Genomic DNA, 15,758 nt, shown 5'->3' with positions numbered 1-15,758 from the left:
CATCGTTTCCTTCTGTCTGTGTCACCCTGCAGTGGGAGGGACTCCGGTTCTCATAGTTCCCTTCTGTCTGTGTCACCCTGCACTGGGAGGGACTCTGGGTCTCATCGTTCCCTTCTGTCTGTGTCACCCTGCACTGGGAGGGGCTCCGGGTCTCATAGTACTCTTCTGTTTGTGTCACCCTGCACTGGGAGGGACTCTGGGTGTCATAGCTCCCTTCTGTCTGTGTCACCCTGAACTGGGAAGGGCTCCGGGTCTCATAGTTCTCTTCTGTCTGTGTCACCCTGCAGTGGGAGGGACTCAGAGCCTCATAGTTCCCTTCTGTCTGTGTCACCCTGCACTGGGAGGGACTCCGGGTCTAATAGCTCCCTTCTGTGTGTCACCCCGCAGTGGGAGGGGCTCCGGGTCTCATAGTTCCCTTCTGTCTGTGTCACCCTGCACTGGGAGGGGCTCAGAGCCTCATAGTTCCCTTCTGTCTGTGTCACCCTGAACTGGGAAGGACTCAGAGCCTCATCGTTCCCTTCTGTGTGTGTCACCCTGCAGTGGGAGGGGCTCCGGGTCTAATAGCTCCCTTCTGTGTGTGTCACCCTGCAGTGGGAGGGGCTCCGAGCCTCATAGTTCCCTTCTGTCTGTGTCACCCTGCACTGGGAGGGACTCCGGTTCTCATAGTTCCCTTCTGTCTGTGTCACCCGGCACTGGGAGGGACTCTGGGTCTCATCGTTCCCTTCTGTCTGTGTCACCCTGCACTGGGAGGGACTCCGGTTCTCATAGTTCCCTTCTGTCTGTGTCACCCTGCAGTGGGAGGGGCTCCGGGTCTCATAGTTCCCTTCTGTCTGTGTCATCTTGTACTGGGAGTGACTCCGGGTCTCATAGTTCCCTTCTGTGTGTGTCACCCTGCACTGGGAGGGACTCTGGGTATCATCGTTCCCTTCTGTCTGTGTCACCCTGGACTGGGAGGGACTCTGGGTGTCATCGTTCCCTTCTGTCTGTGTCACCCTGGACTGGGAGGGACTCTGGGTGTCATAGTTCCCTTCTGTCTGTGTCGCCCTGCACTGGGAGGGACTCCGAGCCTCATAGTTTCCTTCTGTCTGTATCACCCTGCAGTGGGAGGGACTCCGGTTCTCATAGTTCCCTTCTGTCTGTTTCACCCTACACTGGGAGGGACTCCGGTTCTCATAGTTCCCTTCTGTCTGTTTCACCCTACACTGGGAGGGACTCTGGGTCTCATCGTTCCCTTCTGTCTGTGTCACCCTGCAGTGGGAAGGACTCCGGTTCTCATAGTTCCCTTCTGTCTGTTTCACCCTGCACTGGGAGGGACTCTGGGTCTCATCGTTCCCTTCTGTCTCTGTCACCCTACACTGGGAGAGACGCCGGGTCTAATTACACCATTCTGTCCCTGTCACCCTGCAGTGGGAGTGACTCCGGGTCTCATAGCTTCCTTCTTTCTGTGTCACCCTGAAGTGGGAGGGGCTCCAGGTCTGATAGTTCCCTTTTGTCTGTGTCATCTTGTACTGGGAGTGACTCCGGGTCTCATAGTTCCCTTCTGTGTGTGTCACCCTGGACTGGGAGGGACTCTGGGTGTCATAGTTCCCTTCTGTCTGTGTCGCCCTGCACTGGGAGGGACTCCGAGCCTCATAGTTTCCTTCTGTCTGTGTCACCCTGCAGTGGGAGGGACTCCGGTTCTCATAGTTCCCTTCTGTCTGTTTCACCCTACACTGGGAGGGACTCTGGGTCTCATAGTTCCCTTCTGTCTGTGTCATCTTGTACTGGGAGTGACTCCGGGTCTCATAGTTCCCTTCTGTGTGTGTCACCCTGGACTGGGAGGGACTCTGGGTGTCATAGTTCCCTTCTGTCTGTGTCGCCCTGCACTGGGAGGGACTCCGAGCCTCATAGTTTCCTTCTGTCTGTGTCACCCTGCAGTGGGAGGGACTCCGGTTCTCATAGTTCCCTTCTGTCTGTTTCACCCTACACTGGGAGGGACTCTGGGTCTCATCGTTCCCTTCTGTCTCTGTCACCCTACACTGGGAGAGACGCCGGGTCTAATTACACCATTCTGTCCCTGTCACCCTGCAGTGGGAGTGACTCCGGGTCTCATAGCTTCCTTCTTTCTGTGTCACCCTGCAGTGGGAGGGGCTCCAGGTCTGATAGTTCCCTTTTGTCTGTGTCATCTTGTACTGGGAGTGACTCCGGGTCTCATAGTTCCCTTCTGTGTGTGTCACCCTGCAGTAGGAGGGGCTCCGGGTCTTAGTTCTCTTCTGTGGGTGTCACCCTGCAGTGGGAGGGACTCCGGTTCTCAGTTCCCTTCTGTCTGTGTCACCCTACACTGGGAGGGACGCCAGGTCTAATTACACCATTCTGTCCCTGTCACCCTGCAGTGGAAGGGACTCATGTTCTCCTAGTTCCCTTCTGTCTGTGTCACCCTGCAGTGGAAGGGACTCATGTTCTCATAGTTCCCTTCTGTCTGTGTCACCCGGCACTGGGAGGGACTCTGGGTCTCATCGTTCCCTTCTGTCTGTGTCACCCTGCACTGGGAGGGACTCCGGTTCTCATAGTTCCCTTCTGTCTGTGTCACCCTGCAGTGGGAGGGACTCATGTTCTCATAGTTCCCTTCTGTCTGTGTCTCCCTGCAGTGGGAGGGGCTTAAGGTCTCATAGTTCCCTTCTGTCTGTCATCCCGCAGTAGGAAGGAATCCGGGTCTTATAGTTCCCTTCTGTGTGTGTGTCACCCTGCAGTAGGAGGGGCTCCGGGTCTTGGTTCTCTTCTGTGTGTGTCACCCTGCAGTGGGAGGGACTCCGGGTCTCCTAGTTCTCTTCTGTTTGTGACCCTGTAGTGGGAGTGACCAATAGTTTCTCATTGTTTTTCTGTTTTTAGATACTGACATTTCTCCACACTGAGGAAGCATATGAAGGAGGAGAGAGTCCCACTTTTCCCTGCTGAAATACAACTCAGGTCATTAATATTCTTTATGTTGGCCCTCATTCCGAGTTGTTCGCTCGCTAGCTACTAGCAGCCGTGCAAACGCATAGTCGCCACCCACGGAGGAGTGTATTTTAGCTGTGCAAGAGTGTGAACGCCTGTGTAGCCGATCGGCTACAAACACATTTTGTGCAGAACAAGACTAGCCCTGTAATTGCTTATCCTGTGCAATGATTCCAGCGTCGGTGCTCCCGGAATTGACGTCACACACCCGCCCTGCAAACGCCTGGTCACGCCCGCGTTTTCCCTACCACTCCCAGATAACATCCATAAACGCCCTTTCTCTATCGTCCTAGTGGATGCTGGGGTTCCTGAAAGGACCATGGGGAATAGCGGCTCCGCAGGAGACAGGGCACAAAAAGTAAAGCTTTTCCAGATCAGGTGGTGTGCACTGGCTCCTCCCCCTATGACCCTCCTCCAGACTCCAGTTAGATTTTTGTGCCCGGCCGAGAAGGGTGCAATCTAGGTGGCTCTCCTAAAGAGCTGCTTAGAGAAAGTTTAGCTTAGGTTTTTTATTTTACAGTGATTCCTGCTGGCAACAGGATCACTGCAACGAGGGACAGAGGGGAGAAGAAGTGAACTCACCTGCGTGCAGGATGGATTGGCTTCTTGGCTACTGGACATCAAGCTCCAGAGGGACGATCACAGGTACAGCCTGGATGGTCACCGGAGCCTTGCCGCCGGCCCCCTTGCAGATGCTGAAGTAAGAAGAGGTCCAGAATCGGCGGCAGAAGACTCCTCAGTCTTCTAAAGGTAGCGCACAGCACTGCAGCTGTGCGCCATTTTCCTCTCAGCACACTTCACACGGCAGTCACTGAGGGTGCAGGGCGCTGGGAGGGGGGCGCCCTGGGAGGCAAATGAATACCTATTTTGGCTAAAAATACCTCACATATAGCCTCCGGAGGCTATATGGAGATATTTAACCCCTGCCAGAATCCGTTAAGAGCGGGAGACGAGGCCGCCGAAAAAGGGGCGGGGCCTATCTCCTCAGCACACAGCGCCATTTTCCCTCACAGAAAGGCTGGAGGGAAGGCTCCCAGGCTCTCCCCTGCACTGCACTACAGAAACAGGGTTAAAACAGAGAGGGGGGGCACTAATTTGGCGTTAGAAATATATAAAAAAGATGCTATAAGGGAAAACACTTATATAAGGGGTTGTCCCTATATAATTATAGCGTTTTTGGTGTGTGCTGGCAAACTCTCCCTCTGTCTCTCCAAAGGGCTAGTGGGTCCTGTCCTCTATCAGAGCATTCCCTGTGTGTGTGCTGTGTGTCGGTACGTGTGTGTCGACATGTAGGAGGACGATGTTGGTGAGGAGGCGGAGCAATTGCCTGTAATGGTGATGTCACTCTCTAGGGAGTCGACACCGGAATGGATGGCTTATTTAGGGAATTACGTGATAATGTCAACACGCTGCAAGGTCGGTTGACGACATGAGACGGCCGACAAACAATTAGTACCGGTCCAGACGTCTCAGAAACACCGTCAGGGGTTTTAAAACGCCCGTTTACTTTAGTCGGTCGACACAGACACGGACACTGAATCCAGTGTCGACGGTGAATAAACAAACGTATTCCTTATTAGGGCCACACGTTAAGGGCAATGAAGGAGGTGTTACATATTTCTGATACTACAAGTACCACAAAAGAGGGTATTATGTGGGATGTGAAAAAACTACAGTAGTTTTTCCTGAATCAGATAAATTAAATAAAGTGTGTGATGATGCGTGGGTTCCCCCCGATAGAAAATTATGGGCGGTATACCCTTTCCCGCCAGAAGTTAGGGCGCGTTGGGAAACACCCCTTAGGGTGGATAAGGCGCTCACACGCTTATCAAAACAAGTGGCGGTACCGTCTATAGATAGGGCCGTCCTCAAGGACCAGCTGACAGGAGGCTGGAAAATATCATAAAAAGTATATACACACATACTGGTGTTATACTGCGACCAGCGATCGCCTCAGCCTGGATGTGCAGAGCTGGGGTGGCTTGGTCGGATTCCCTGACTAAAAATATTGATACCCTTGACAGGGACAGTATTTTATTGACTATAGAGCATTTAAAGGATGCATTTCTATATATGCGAGATGCACAGAGGGATATTTGCACTCTGGCATCAAGAGTAAATGCGATGTCCATAACTGCCAGAAGATGTTATGGACACGACAGTGGTCAGGTGATGCAGATTCCAAACGGCACAAAGGTGTATTGCCGTATAAAGGAAGAGGAGTTATTTGGGGTCGGTCCATCGGACCTGGTGGCCACGGCAACTGCTGGAAAATCCACCGTTTTTACCCTAAGTCACATCTCTGCAGAAAAAGACACCGTCTTTTCAGCCTCAGTCTTTTCGTCCCTATAAGATCATATCTGCCCAGGGATAGAGGAAAGGGAAGAAGACTGCAGCAGGCAGCCCATTCCCAGGAACAGAAGCGTTCCACCGCTTCTGACAAGTTCTCAGCATGGCGCTGAGACCGTACAGGACCCCTGGATCCTACAAGTAGTATCCCAGGGGTACAGATTGGAATGTCGAGACGTTTCCCCTTCGCAGGCTCCTGAAGTCTGCTTTACCAAGGTCTCCCTCCGACAAGGAGGCAGTATGGGAAAAAATTCACGAGCTGTATTCCCAGCAGGTGATAATTAAATTAAATTACCCCTCCTACTACAAGAAAAGGGGTATTATTCCACACTATATTGTGGTACTGAAGCCAGAAGGCTAGGTGAGACTTATTCTAAAAAAATTTTTGAACACTAACAAAGGTTCAAATCAAGATGGAGTCACTCAGAGCAGTGATAACGAACCAGGAAGAAGGGGACTATATAGTGTCCCAGGACATCAGGGATGCTTACCTCTATGTCCCAAATTTGCCCTTCTCACTAAGGGTACCTCAGGTTCGTGGTGCAGAACTGTCACTATCAGTTTCAGACGCTGCCGTTGGTTTGTCCACGGCACCCCGGGTCTTTACCAAGGTAATGGCCGAAATGATGATTCTTCTTCGAAGAAAAGGCGTCTTAATTATCCCTTACTTGGACGATCTCCTGATAAGGGCATAGTCCAGGGAACAGTTGGAGGTCGGAGTAGCACTATCTAGGATACTGCTACAACAGCACGGGTGGATTCTAAATATTCCAAAATCGCAGCTGATCCCGACGACACGTCTGCTGTGCCTAGGGATGATTCTGGACACAGTCCAGAAAAAGGTGTTTCTCCCGGAAGAGAAAGCCAGGGAGTTATCCGAGCTAGTCAGGAACCTCCTAAAAACAGTGCATCATTGCACAAGGGTCCTGGTAAAAATGGTGGCTTCCTACGAAGCAATTCCATTCGGCAGATTTCACGCAAGAACTTTTCAGTGGGATCTGCTGGACAAATGGTCCGGATCGCATCTTCAGATGCATCAGCGGATAACCCTATATCCAAGGACAAGGGTGTCTCTCCTGTGGTGGTTATAGAGTGCTCATCTTCTAGAGGGCCGCAGATTCGGCATTCAGGATTGGATGCTGGTGACCACGGAGCCCAGCCCGAGAGGCTGGGGAGCAGTCACACAAGGAAAAAATTTCCAGGGAGTGTGATCAAGTCTGGAGACTTTTCTCCACATAAATATACTGGAGCTAAGGGTAAATTTATAATGCTCTAAGCTTAGCAAGACCTCTGCTTCAAGGTCAGCCGGTATTGATCCAGTGGGAAAAACATCACGGCAGTCGCCCACGTAAACAGACAGGGCGACACAAGAAGCAGGAGGGCAATGGCAAAAACTGCAAGGACTTTTCGCTGGGCGGAAAATCATGTGATAGCACTGTCAGCAGTGTTTCATCCCGGGAATGGAAACTGGGAAGCAGACTTCCTCAGCAGGCACGACCTCCACCCGGGAGAGTGGAAACTTCATCAGGAAGTTTTTTCCACATGATTGTAAACCGTTGGGAAATACCAAAGGTGGACATGATGGCGTCCCGTCTGAACAAAAAACGGGACAGGTATTGCGCCAGGTCAAGAGACCCTCAGGCAATAGCTGTGGACGTTCTGGTAACACCGTGGGTGTACCAGTCGGTGTATGTGTTCCCTCCTCTGCTTCTCATACCTAAGGTGCTGAGAATTATAAGACGTAGAGGAGTAAGAACTATACTCATGGCTCCGGATTGGCCAAGAAGGACTTGGTACCCGGTACTTCAAGAGATGCTTACAGAGGTCTTATGGCCTCTGCCGCTAAGAAGGGACTTGCTTCAGCAAGTACCATGTCTGTTCCAAGACTTACCGCAGCTGCGTTGGTCGGCATGGCGGTGGAAAGCCGGATCCTAAGGGAAAAAGGCATTCCGGAAGAGGTCATTCCTACCCTGGTCAAAGCCAGAAAGGAGGTGACCGCACAACATTATCACCACATGTGGCGAAAATATGTTGCGTGGTGTGAGGCCAGGAAGGCCCCACAAAGAAATTTCAACTCGGTCGTTTCCTGCATTTCCTGCAAACAGGAGTGTCTATGGGCCTCAGATTGGGGTCCATTAAGGTTCAAATTTCGGCCCTGTCGATTTTCTTCCAGAAAGAATTGGCTTCAGTTCCTGAAGTCCAGAAGTTTTGTCAAGGGAGTATTGCATATACAACCCCCTTTTGTGCCTCCAGTGGCACTGTGGGATCTCAACGTAGTTCTGGGATTCCTCAAATCACATTGGTTTAAAACCAGTCAAATCTGTGGATTTGAAGCATCTCACATGAAAAGTGACCATGCTCTTGGCCCTGGCCTGGACCAGGCGAGTGTCAAATTGGTGGTTTTTTCTCAAAAAAGCCCATATCTGTTTGTCCATTCGGACAGGGCAGAGCTGCGGACTCGTCCCCAGTTCTCTCCCTAAGGTGGTGTCAGTGTTTCACCTGAACCAGCTTATTGTGGTGCCTTGCACCTACTAGGGACTTGGAGGACTCCAAGTTGCTAGATGTTGTCAGGGCCCTGAAAATATGTTCCAGGACGGCTGGAGTCAGGAAAACTGACTTGCTGTTATCCTGTATGCACCCAACAAACTGGGTGCTCTTGCTTCTAAGCAGACTATTGCTAGTTGGATGTGTAATACAATTCAGCTTGCACATTCTGTGGCAGGCCTACCACAGCCAAAATATGTAAATGCCCATTCCACAAGGAAGGTGGGCTCATCTTGGGCGGCTGCCCGAGGGGTCTCGGCTTTACAACTTTGCCGAGCAGCTACTTGGTCAGGGGCAAACACGTTTGCTAAATTCTACAAATTTGATACCCTGGCTAAGGAGGACCTGGAGTTCTCTCATTCGGTGCTGCAGAGTCATCCGCACTCTCCCGCCCGTTTGGGAGCTTTGGTATAATCCCCATGGTCCTTTCAGGAACCCCAGCATCCACTAGGACGATAGAGAAAATAAGAATTTACTTACCGATAATTCTATTTCTCGGAGTCCGTAGTGGATGCTGGGCGCCCATCCCAAGTGCGGATTATCTGCAATACTTGTACATAGTTACAAAAATCGGGTTATTATTGTTGTGAGCCATCTTTTCAGAGGCTCCGCTGTTATCATACTGTTAACGGGGTTTAGATCACAAGTTGTACGGTGTGATTGGTGTGGCTGGTATGAGTCTTACCCGGGATTCAAAATTCCTCCCTTATTGTGTACGCTCGTCCGGGCACAGTACCTAACTGGCTTGGAGGAGGGTCATAGGGGGAGGAGCCAGTGCACACCACCTGATCGGAAAGCTTTACTTTTGTGCCCTGTCTCCTGCGGAGCCGCTATTCCCCATGGTCCTTTCAGGAACCCCAGCATCCACTACGGACTCCGAGAAATAGAATTATCGGTAAGTAAATTCTTATTTTCCAGTAGGGCCACACGTTATATGATTTTGGCAATGAAGGAGGCGTTACATTTAGCTGATACTACAGGTACCACTAAACAGGGTATTATGTGGGGTGTGAAAAAACTACCTATAGTTTTTCCTGAATCAGAAGAACTAAATGACGTGTGTAATGAAGCGTGGGTTGCCCCTGATAAAAAGCTGATAATTTCAAAGAAATTACTGGCATTATACCCTTTCCTGCCAGAGGTTAGGGAGCGCTGGGAAACACCTCCTAGGGTGGACAAGGCGCTAACACGCTTATCTAAACAAGTGGCGTTACCCTCTCCTGAGACGGCCGCACTTAAAGATCCATCAGATAGGAGGATGGAAATGATCCAAAAAAGTATATACACACATGCAGGTGTTATACTACGACCAGCTATAGCGACTGCCTGGATGTGCAGTGCTGGGGTAGTTTGGTCAGAGTCCCTGATTGAAAATATTGATACCCTGGACAGGGACAATATTTTACTGTCGTTAGAACAAATAAAGGATGCATTTCTTTATATGCGTGATGCACAGAGGGATATCTGCACACTGGCATCACGGGTAAGTGCTATGTCCATTTCGGCCAGAAGAGCTTTATGGACGCGACAGTGGACAGGCGATGCGGATTCAAAACGGCATATGGAAGTTTTGCAGTATAAAGGGGAGGAGTTATTTGGAGTCGGTCTATCAGATTTGGTGGCCACGGCTACAGCCGGGAAATCCACCTTTCTACCTCAAGTCACTCCCCAACAGAAAAAGGCACCGACCTTTCAACCGCAGCCCTTTCGTTCCTTTAAAAATAAGAGAGCAAAGGGCTATTCATATCTGCCACGAGGCAGAGGTCGAGGGAAGAGACAGCAACAGGCAGCTCCTTCCCAGGATCAGAAGCCCTCCCCGGCTTCTACAAAAGCCTCAGCATGACGCTGGGGCTTCTCAAGCGGACTCGGGGACGGTGGGGGGTCGTCTCAAAAATTACAGCGCGCAGTGGGCTCACTCGCAAGTAGATCCCTGGATCTTGCAGATAATATCTCAGGGGTACAGGTTGGAATTAGAGACAGATCCACCTCGCCGTTTCCTGAAGTCTGCTTTACCAACGTCCCCCTCCGAAAGGGAGACGGTTTTGGAAGCCATTCACAAGCTGTACTCTCAGCAGGTGATAGTCAAGGTACCTCTTCTGCAACAAGGGAAGGGGTATTATTCCACTCTTTTTGTGGTACCGAAGCCGGATGGCTCGGTAAGGCCTATTCTAAATCTGAAGTCCTTGAACCTGTACATAAAGAAGTTCAAGTTCAAGATGGAGTCACTCAGAGCAGTGATAGCGAACCTGGAAGAGGGGGACTTTATGGTATCCTTGGACATCAAGGATGCGTATCTCCACGTTCCAATTTACCCCTCACACCAGGGGTACCTCAGGTTCGTTGTACAAAACTGTCACTATCAGTTTCAGACGCTGCCGTTCGGATTGTCCACGGCACCTCGGGTCTTTACAAAGGTAATGGCCGAGATGATGATTCTTCTTCGAAGAAAAGGCGTATTAATTATCCCATACTTGGACGATCTCCTAATAAGGGCAAGGTCCAGAGAACAGCTAGAGATGGGATTAGCACTGTCTCAAGAAGTGCTAAAACAGCATGGGTGGATTCTGAATATTCCAAAATCCCAGTTAATGCCGACAACTCGTCTGCTGTTCCTAGGGATGATTCTGGACACGGTTCAGAAAAAGGTTTTTCTCCCGGAGGAAAAAGCCAAGGAGTTATCCGAGCTTGTCAGGAACCTCCTAAAACCAGGAAAGGTGTCTGTACATCAATGCACAAGAGTCCTGGGAAAAATGGTGGCTTCTTACGAAGCAATTCCATTCGGCAGATTCCACGCAAGAATTTTCCAAAGGGATCTGTTGGACAAATGGTCAGGGTCGCATCTTCAGATGCACCTGCGGATAACCCTGTCTCCAAGGACAAGGGTGTCTCTTCTGTGGTGGTTGCAGAGTGCTCATCTATTGGAGGGCCGCAGATTCGGCATACAGGATTGGATCCTGGTGACCACGGACGCCAGCCTGAGAGTCTGGGGAGCAGTCACACAAGGAAGAAACTTCCAGGGAGTATGGACGAGCCTGGAAACGTCTCTTCACATAAACATTCTGGAACTAAGAGCAATCTACAATGCTCTAAGCCAGGCAGAACCTCTGCTTCAGGGAAAACAGGTGTTGATCCAGTCGGACAACATCACGGCAGTCGCCCATGTGAACAGACAGGGCGGCACAAGAAGCAGGAGTGCAATGGCAGAAGCTGCAAGGATTCTTCGCTGGGCAGAGAATCATGTGATAGCACTGTCAGCAGTGTTCATCCCGGGAGTGGACAACTGGGAAGCAGACTTCCTCAGCAGACACGATCTTCACCCGGGAGAGTGGGGACTTCATCCAGAAGTCTTCCACATGCTGGTAACCCGTTGGGAAAGACCAATGGTGGACATGATGGCGTCTCGCCTCAACAAAAAACTGGACAGGTATTGCGCCAGGTCAAGAGATCCGCCAGGCAATAGCTGTGGACGCGCTGGTAACGCCTTGGGTGTGCCAGTCGGTGTATGTGTTTCCTCCTCTGCCTCTCATACCAAAAGTATTGAGAATTATACGGCAAAGAGGCGTAAGAACGATACTAGTGGTTCCGGATTGGCCAAGAAGGACTTGGTACCCGGAACTTCAAGAGATGATCACGGAAGATCCGTGGCCTCTACCTCTAAGGAGGGACTTGCTTCAGCAGGGTCCCTGTCTGTTTCAAGACTTACCGCGGCTGCGTTTGACGGCATGGCGGTTGAACGCCAGATCCTAAAGGAAAAAGGCATGCCGGAAGAAGTCATTCCTACTTTGATTAAAGCAAGGAAGGAAGTAACCGTGCAACATTATCACCGAATTTGGCGAAAATATGTTGCGTGGTGCGAAGATCGGAGTGCTCCGACGGAGGAATTTCAACTGGGTCGATTCCTACATTTCCTGCAATCAGGATTGTCTATGGGTCTCAAATTGGGATCTATTAAGGTTCAAATTTCGGCCCTGTCGATTTTCTTTCAAAAAGAATTGGCTTCAGTCCCTGAAGTCCAGACCTTTGTTAAGGGAGTGCTGCATATACAGCCTCCTGTGGTGCCTCCAGTGGCACCGTGGGATCTCAATGTGGTTTTGGAATTTCTAAAATCTCATTGTTTTGAACCACTAAAAAAGGTGGATTTGAAATATCTCACATGGAAAGTGACCATGCTTCTAGCCCTGGCTTCGGCCAGGAGAGTGTCAGAACTGGCAGCTTTATCTTACAAAAGCCCATATCTGATTTTCCATTCGGACAGGGCAGAACTGCGGACTCGTCCGCATTTTCTCCCTAAGGTGGTGTCAGCATTTCATCTGAACCAGCCTATTGTAGTGCCTGCGGCTACAAGTGACTTGGAGGACTCCAAGTTACTGGACGTTGTCAGAGCATTAAAAATATATATTGCAAGGACAGCTGGAGTCAGAAAATCTGACTCGTTGTTTATATTGTATGCACCCAACAAGATGGGTGCTCCTGCGTCTAAGCAGACGATTGCTCGTTGGATCTGTAGCACAATCCAACTTGCACATTCTGTGGCAGGCCTGCCACAGCCTAAATCTGTAAAGGCCCACTCCACAAGGAAGGTGGGCTCATCTTGGGCGGCTGCCCGAGGGGTCTCGGCATTACAACTCTGCCGAGCAGCTACGTGGTCGGGGGAGAACACGTTTGTAAAATTCTACAAATTTGATACCCTGGCTGAGGAGGACCTGGAGTTCTCTCATTCGGTGCTGCAGAGTCATCCGCACTCTCCCGCCCGTTTGGGAGCTTTGGTATAATCCCCATGGTCCTTTCAGGAACCCCAGCATCCACTAGGGCGATAGAGAAAATAAGATTTTACTTACCGATAATTCTATTTCTCGGAGTCCGTAGTGGATGCTGGGCGCCCATCCCAAGTGCGGATTATCTGCAATACTTGTACATAGTTATTGTTAACTAATTCGGGTTATTGTTGTAGGAAGCCATCTTTCAGAGGCTCCTCTGTTATCATACTGTTAACTGGGTTCAGATCACAAGTTGTACGGTGTGATTGGTGTGGCTGGTATGAGTCTTACCCGGGATTCAAAATCCTCCCTTATTGTGTACGCTCGTCCGGGCACAGTGTCCTAACTGAGGCTTGGAGGAGGGTCATAGGGGGAGGAGCCAGTGCACACCACCTGATCTGAAAAAGCTTTACTTTTTGTGCCCTGTCTCCTGCGGAGCCGCTATCCCCCATGGTCCTTTCAGGAACCCCAGCATCCACTACGGACTCCGAGAAATAGATTTATCGGTAAGTAAAATCTTATTTTTCCTTTCAATCTCCTTGCGATCGGTTGTGAGAATGGATTCGTTGCTAGAACCATTGCACAGCAACAATGCCGTTTGTACCCGTACGACGCACGTGCGCATTGTGGTGCACGCGCAGTTTTACCATTTTTAACCTGATTGCTGCGAAAATCGGCAGCGAGCGATCAACTCGGAATGAGGGCCCTTGTGAGTTAGCGCTGGGTGGGGCAGGCACTGTGGGAGGAGGCGTGTGAGCTGGGTGGGAGGAGGCGCTGTGTGAGCTGGGTGGGAGGAGGCACTGGGTGGGAGGTGGTGCTGTGTGAGCTGGGTGGGAGGAGGCACTGGGTGGGAGGTGGTGCTGTGTGAGCAGGGTGGGAGGAGGCGCTGTGTGAGCTGTGGGGGAGGCGGTGTGTGGGGGATGGCGCTGGGTGGGAGGAGGCACTGTATGATCTGGGTGCGGGAGGCACTGTGTGAGCAGGGTGAGAGGAGGCGCTGTGAGCATGGTGAGAGGAGGCGCTGTGTGATCTGGGTGGGGGGAGGCACTGGGAAAAAGGAGGCACTGTGTGGGGAGGTGCTGGGTGGGAGGAGGCACTGGTTGGGAGGTGGTGCTTTGTGAGCAGGGTGGGAGGAGGCGCTGTGGGGGAGGCGCTGTGTGGGAGGAGGCACTGTATGATCTGGGTGCGGGAGGCACTGTGTGAGCAGGGTGAGAGGAGGCGCTGTGAGCATGGTGAGAGGACGCACTGTGTGATCTGGGTGGGGGGAGGCACTGGGAAAAAGGAGGCACTGTGTGGGGAGGTGCTGTGTGAGCTGGGTGGGAGGAGGCACTGGGTGGGAGGTGGCGCTGTGTGAGCAGGGTGGGAGGAGGCGCTGTGAGCTGTGGGGGATGGCGCTTGGTGGGAGGAGGCACTGTATGATCTGGGTGCGGGAGGCGCTGTGTGGGGAGGCACTGTGTGAGCAGGGTGAGAGGAGGCGCTGTGAGCATGGTGAGAGGACGCACTGTATGATCTGGGTAGGGGGAGGCACTGGGAAAAAGGAGGCACTGTGTGGGAAGGTGCTGTGTGAGCAGGGTGGGAGGGTGCACTGTGTGATCTGGGTGGGGGGAGGCACTGGGAAAAAGGAGGCACTGTGTGGGGGAGGTGCTGTGTGGGGGCGCACTGTGTGATCTGGGTGGGGGGAGGCACTGGGGAAAAAGGAGGCGCTGTGTGGGGGAGGTGCTGTGTGAGCAGGGTGGGAGGGCGCACTGTGTAAGCTGGGTGGGGGGAGGCACTGGGGAAATGGAGGCGCTGTGTGAGGGAGGTGCTGTGTGTGAGCTGGGTTGGGGGAGGCACTGGGAAAAAGGAGGCGCTGTATGTGGGAGACGCTGTGTGAGCAGGGTGGGGGGAGGCACTGGGAAAAAGGAGACGCTGTGTGTGGGAGTCGCTGTGTGAGCAGGGTGGGAGGGCGCATTGTGTGATCTGGGTGGGGGGAGGCGCTGTGTGGGTGATGCGCTGTATGATCTGGGTGGGGGGAGGCACTGGGAAAAAGGAGGCGCTGTGTGTGGGAGACGCTGTGTGAGCAGGGTGGGAGGGCGCACTGTGTGATCTGGGTGGGGGGAGGCACTGGGAAAAAGGAGGCGCTGTGTGGGGGAGGCGCTGTGAGCAGGGTGAGAGGACGCACTGTGTGATTTGGGTGGGGGGAGGCACTGGGAAAAAGGAGGCGCTGTGTGAGCAGAATGGGAGGACACACTGTGTGATCTGGGTGGGGGGAGGCACTGGGAAAAAGGAGGCGCTGTGTGTGGAAGACGCTGTGTGAGCAGGGTGGGAGGGCGCACTGTGTGATCTGGGTGGGGGGAGGCGCTGTGTGAGCAGGGTTGGAGGGCACACTGTGTGAGCAGGGTGGGGGGGGAGGCGCTGTGTGAGCAGGGTGTGGGCAGGGTGGGAGGGCGCACTGTGTGATCTGGGTGGGGGGAGGCGCTGTGTGGGTGATGCGCTGTATGATCTGGGTGGGGGGAGGCACTGGGGAAAAGGAGGCGCTGTGTGGGAGACACTGTGTGAGCCGGGTGGGAGGGCGCACTGTGTGATCTGGGTGGGGGAGGCACTGGGAAAAAGGAGGCTCTGTGTGTGGGAGACGCTGGGTGAGAGGACGCACTGTGTGATCTGGGTGGGGGGAGGCACTGGGAAAAAGGAGGCGCTGTGTGGGGGAGGTGCTGTGTGAGCAGGGTGAGAGGACGCACTGTGTGAGCTGGGTTGGGGGAGGTGCTGTGTGGGAGACGCACTGTGTGATCTGGGTGAGAGGATGCACTGTGTGATCTGGGTGGGGGGAGGCACTGGGAAAAGGAGGCGCTGTGTGAGCAGAATGGGAGGACGAACTGTGTGATTTGGGTGGGGGGAGGCACTGGGAAAAAGGAGACGCTGTGTGTGGGAGACGCTGTGTGAGCAGGGTTGGAGGGCGCACTGTGTGATCTGGGTGGGGGGAGGTGCTGTGTGGGTGATGCGCTGTATGATCTGGGTGGGGGGAGGCACTGGGAAAAAGGAGGCGCTGTGTGTGGGAGACGCTGTGTGAGCAGGGTGGGAGGGCGCACTGTGTGATCTGGGTGGGGGGAGGCACTGGGAAAAAGGAGGCGCTGTGAGCAGGGTGAGAGGACGCACTGT

The 15,758-nt window shown here is 52.6% G+C and overlaps 1 protein-coding gene across 1 annotated transcript in view; it reads left to right on the top strand.

The window, feature by feature from the left end:
- SLC52A2 (solute carrier family 52 member 2) overlaps positions 1–15,758 on the top strand; it is a 218,210-nt gene that overhangs the window by 97,746 nt on the left and 104,706 nt on the right. Inside the window, exon 4 of the mRNA XM_063921069.1 lies at positions 2,869–2,946. Coding sequence (XP_063777139.1) covers positions 2,900–2,946 — 47 coding nt within the window. The 5' untranslated portion in view covers positions 2,869–2,899. The remainder of the gene's footprint in view (positions 1–2,868; positions 2,947–15,758) is intronic.

The sequence above is a fragment of the Pseudophryne corroboree genome, chromosome 5 (assembly GCF_028390025.1).
Source record: "Pseudophryne corroboree isolate aPseCor3 chromosome 5, aPseCor3.hap2, whole genome shotgun sequence".
NCBI classification, from domain to species: domain Eukaryota; kingdom Metazoa; phylum Chordata; class Amphibia; order Anura; family Myobatrachidae; genus Pseudophryne; species Pseudophryne corroboree.
The sequence above is the reverse complement of the archived record's forward strand: the minus strand, read 5'-3'. Positions and strand labels throughout refer to the sequence as shown.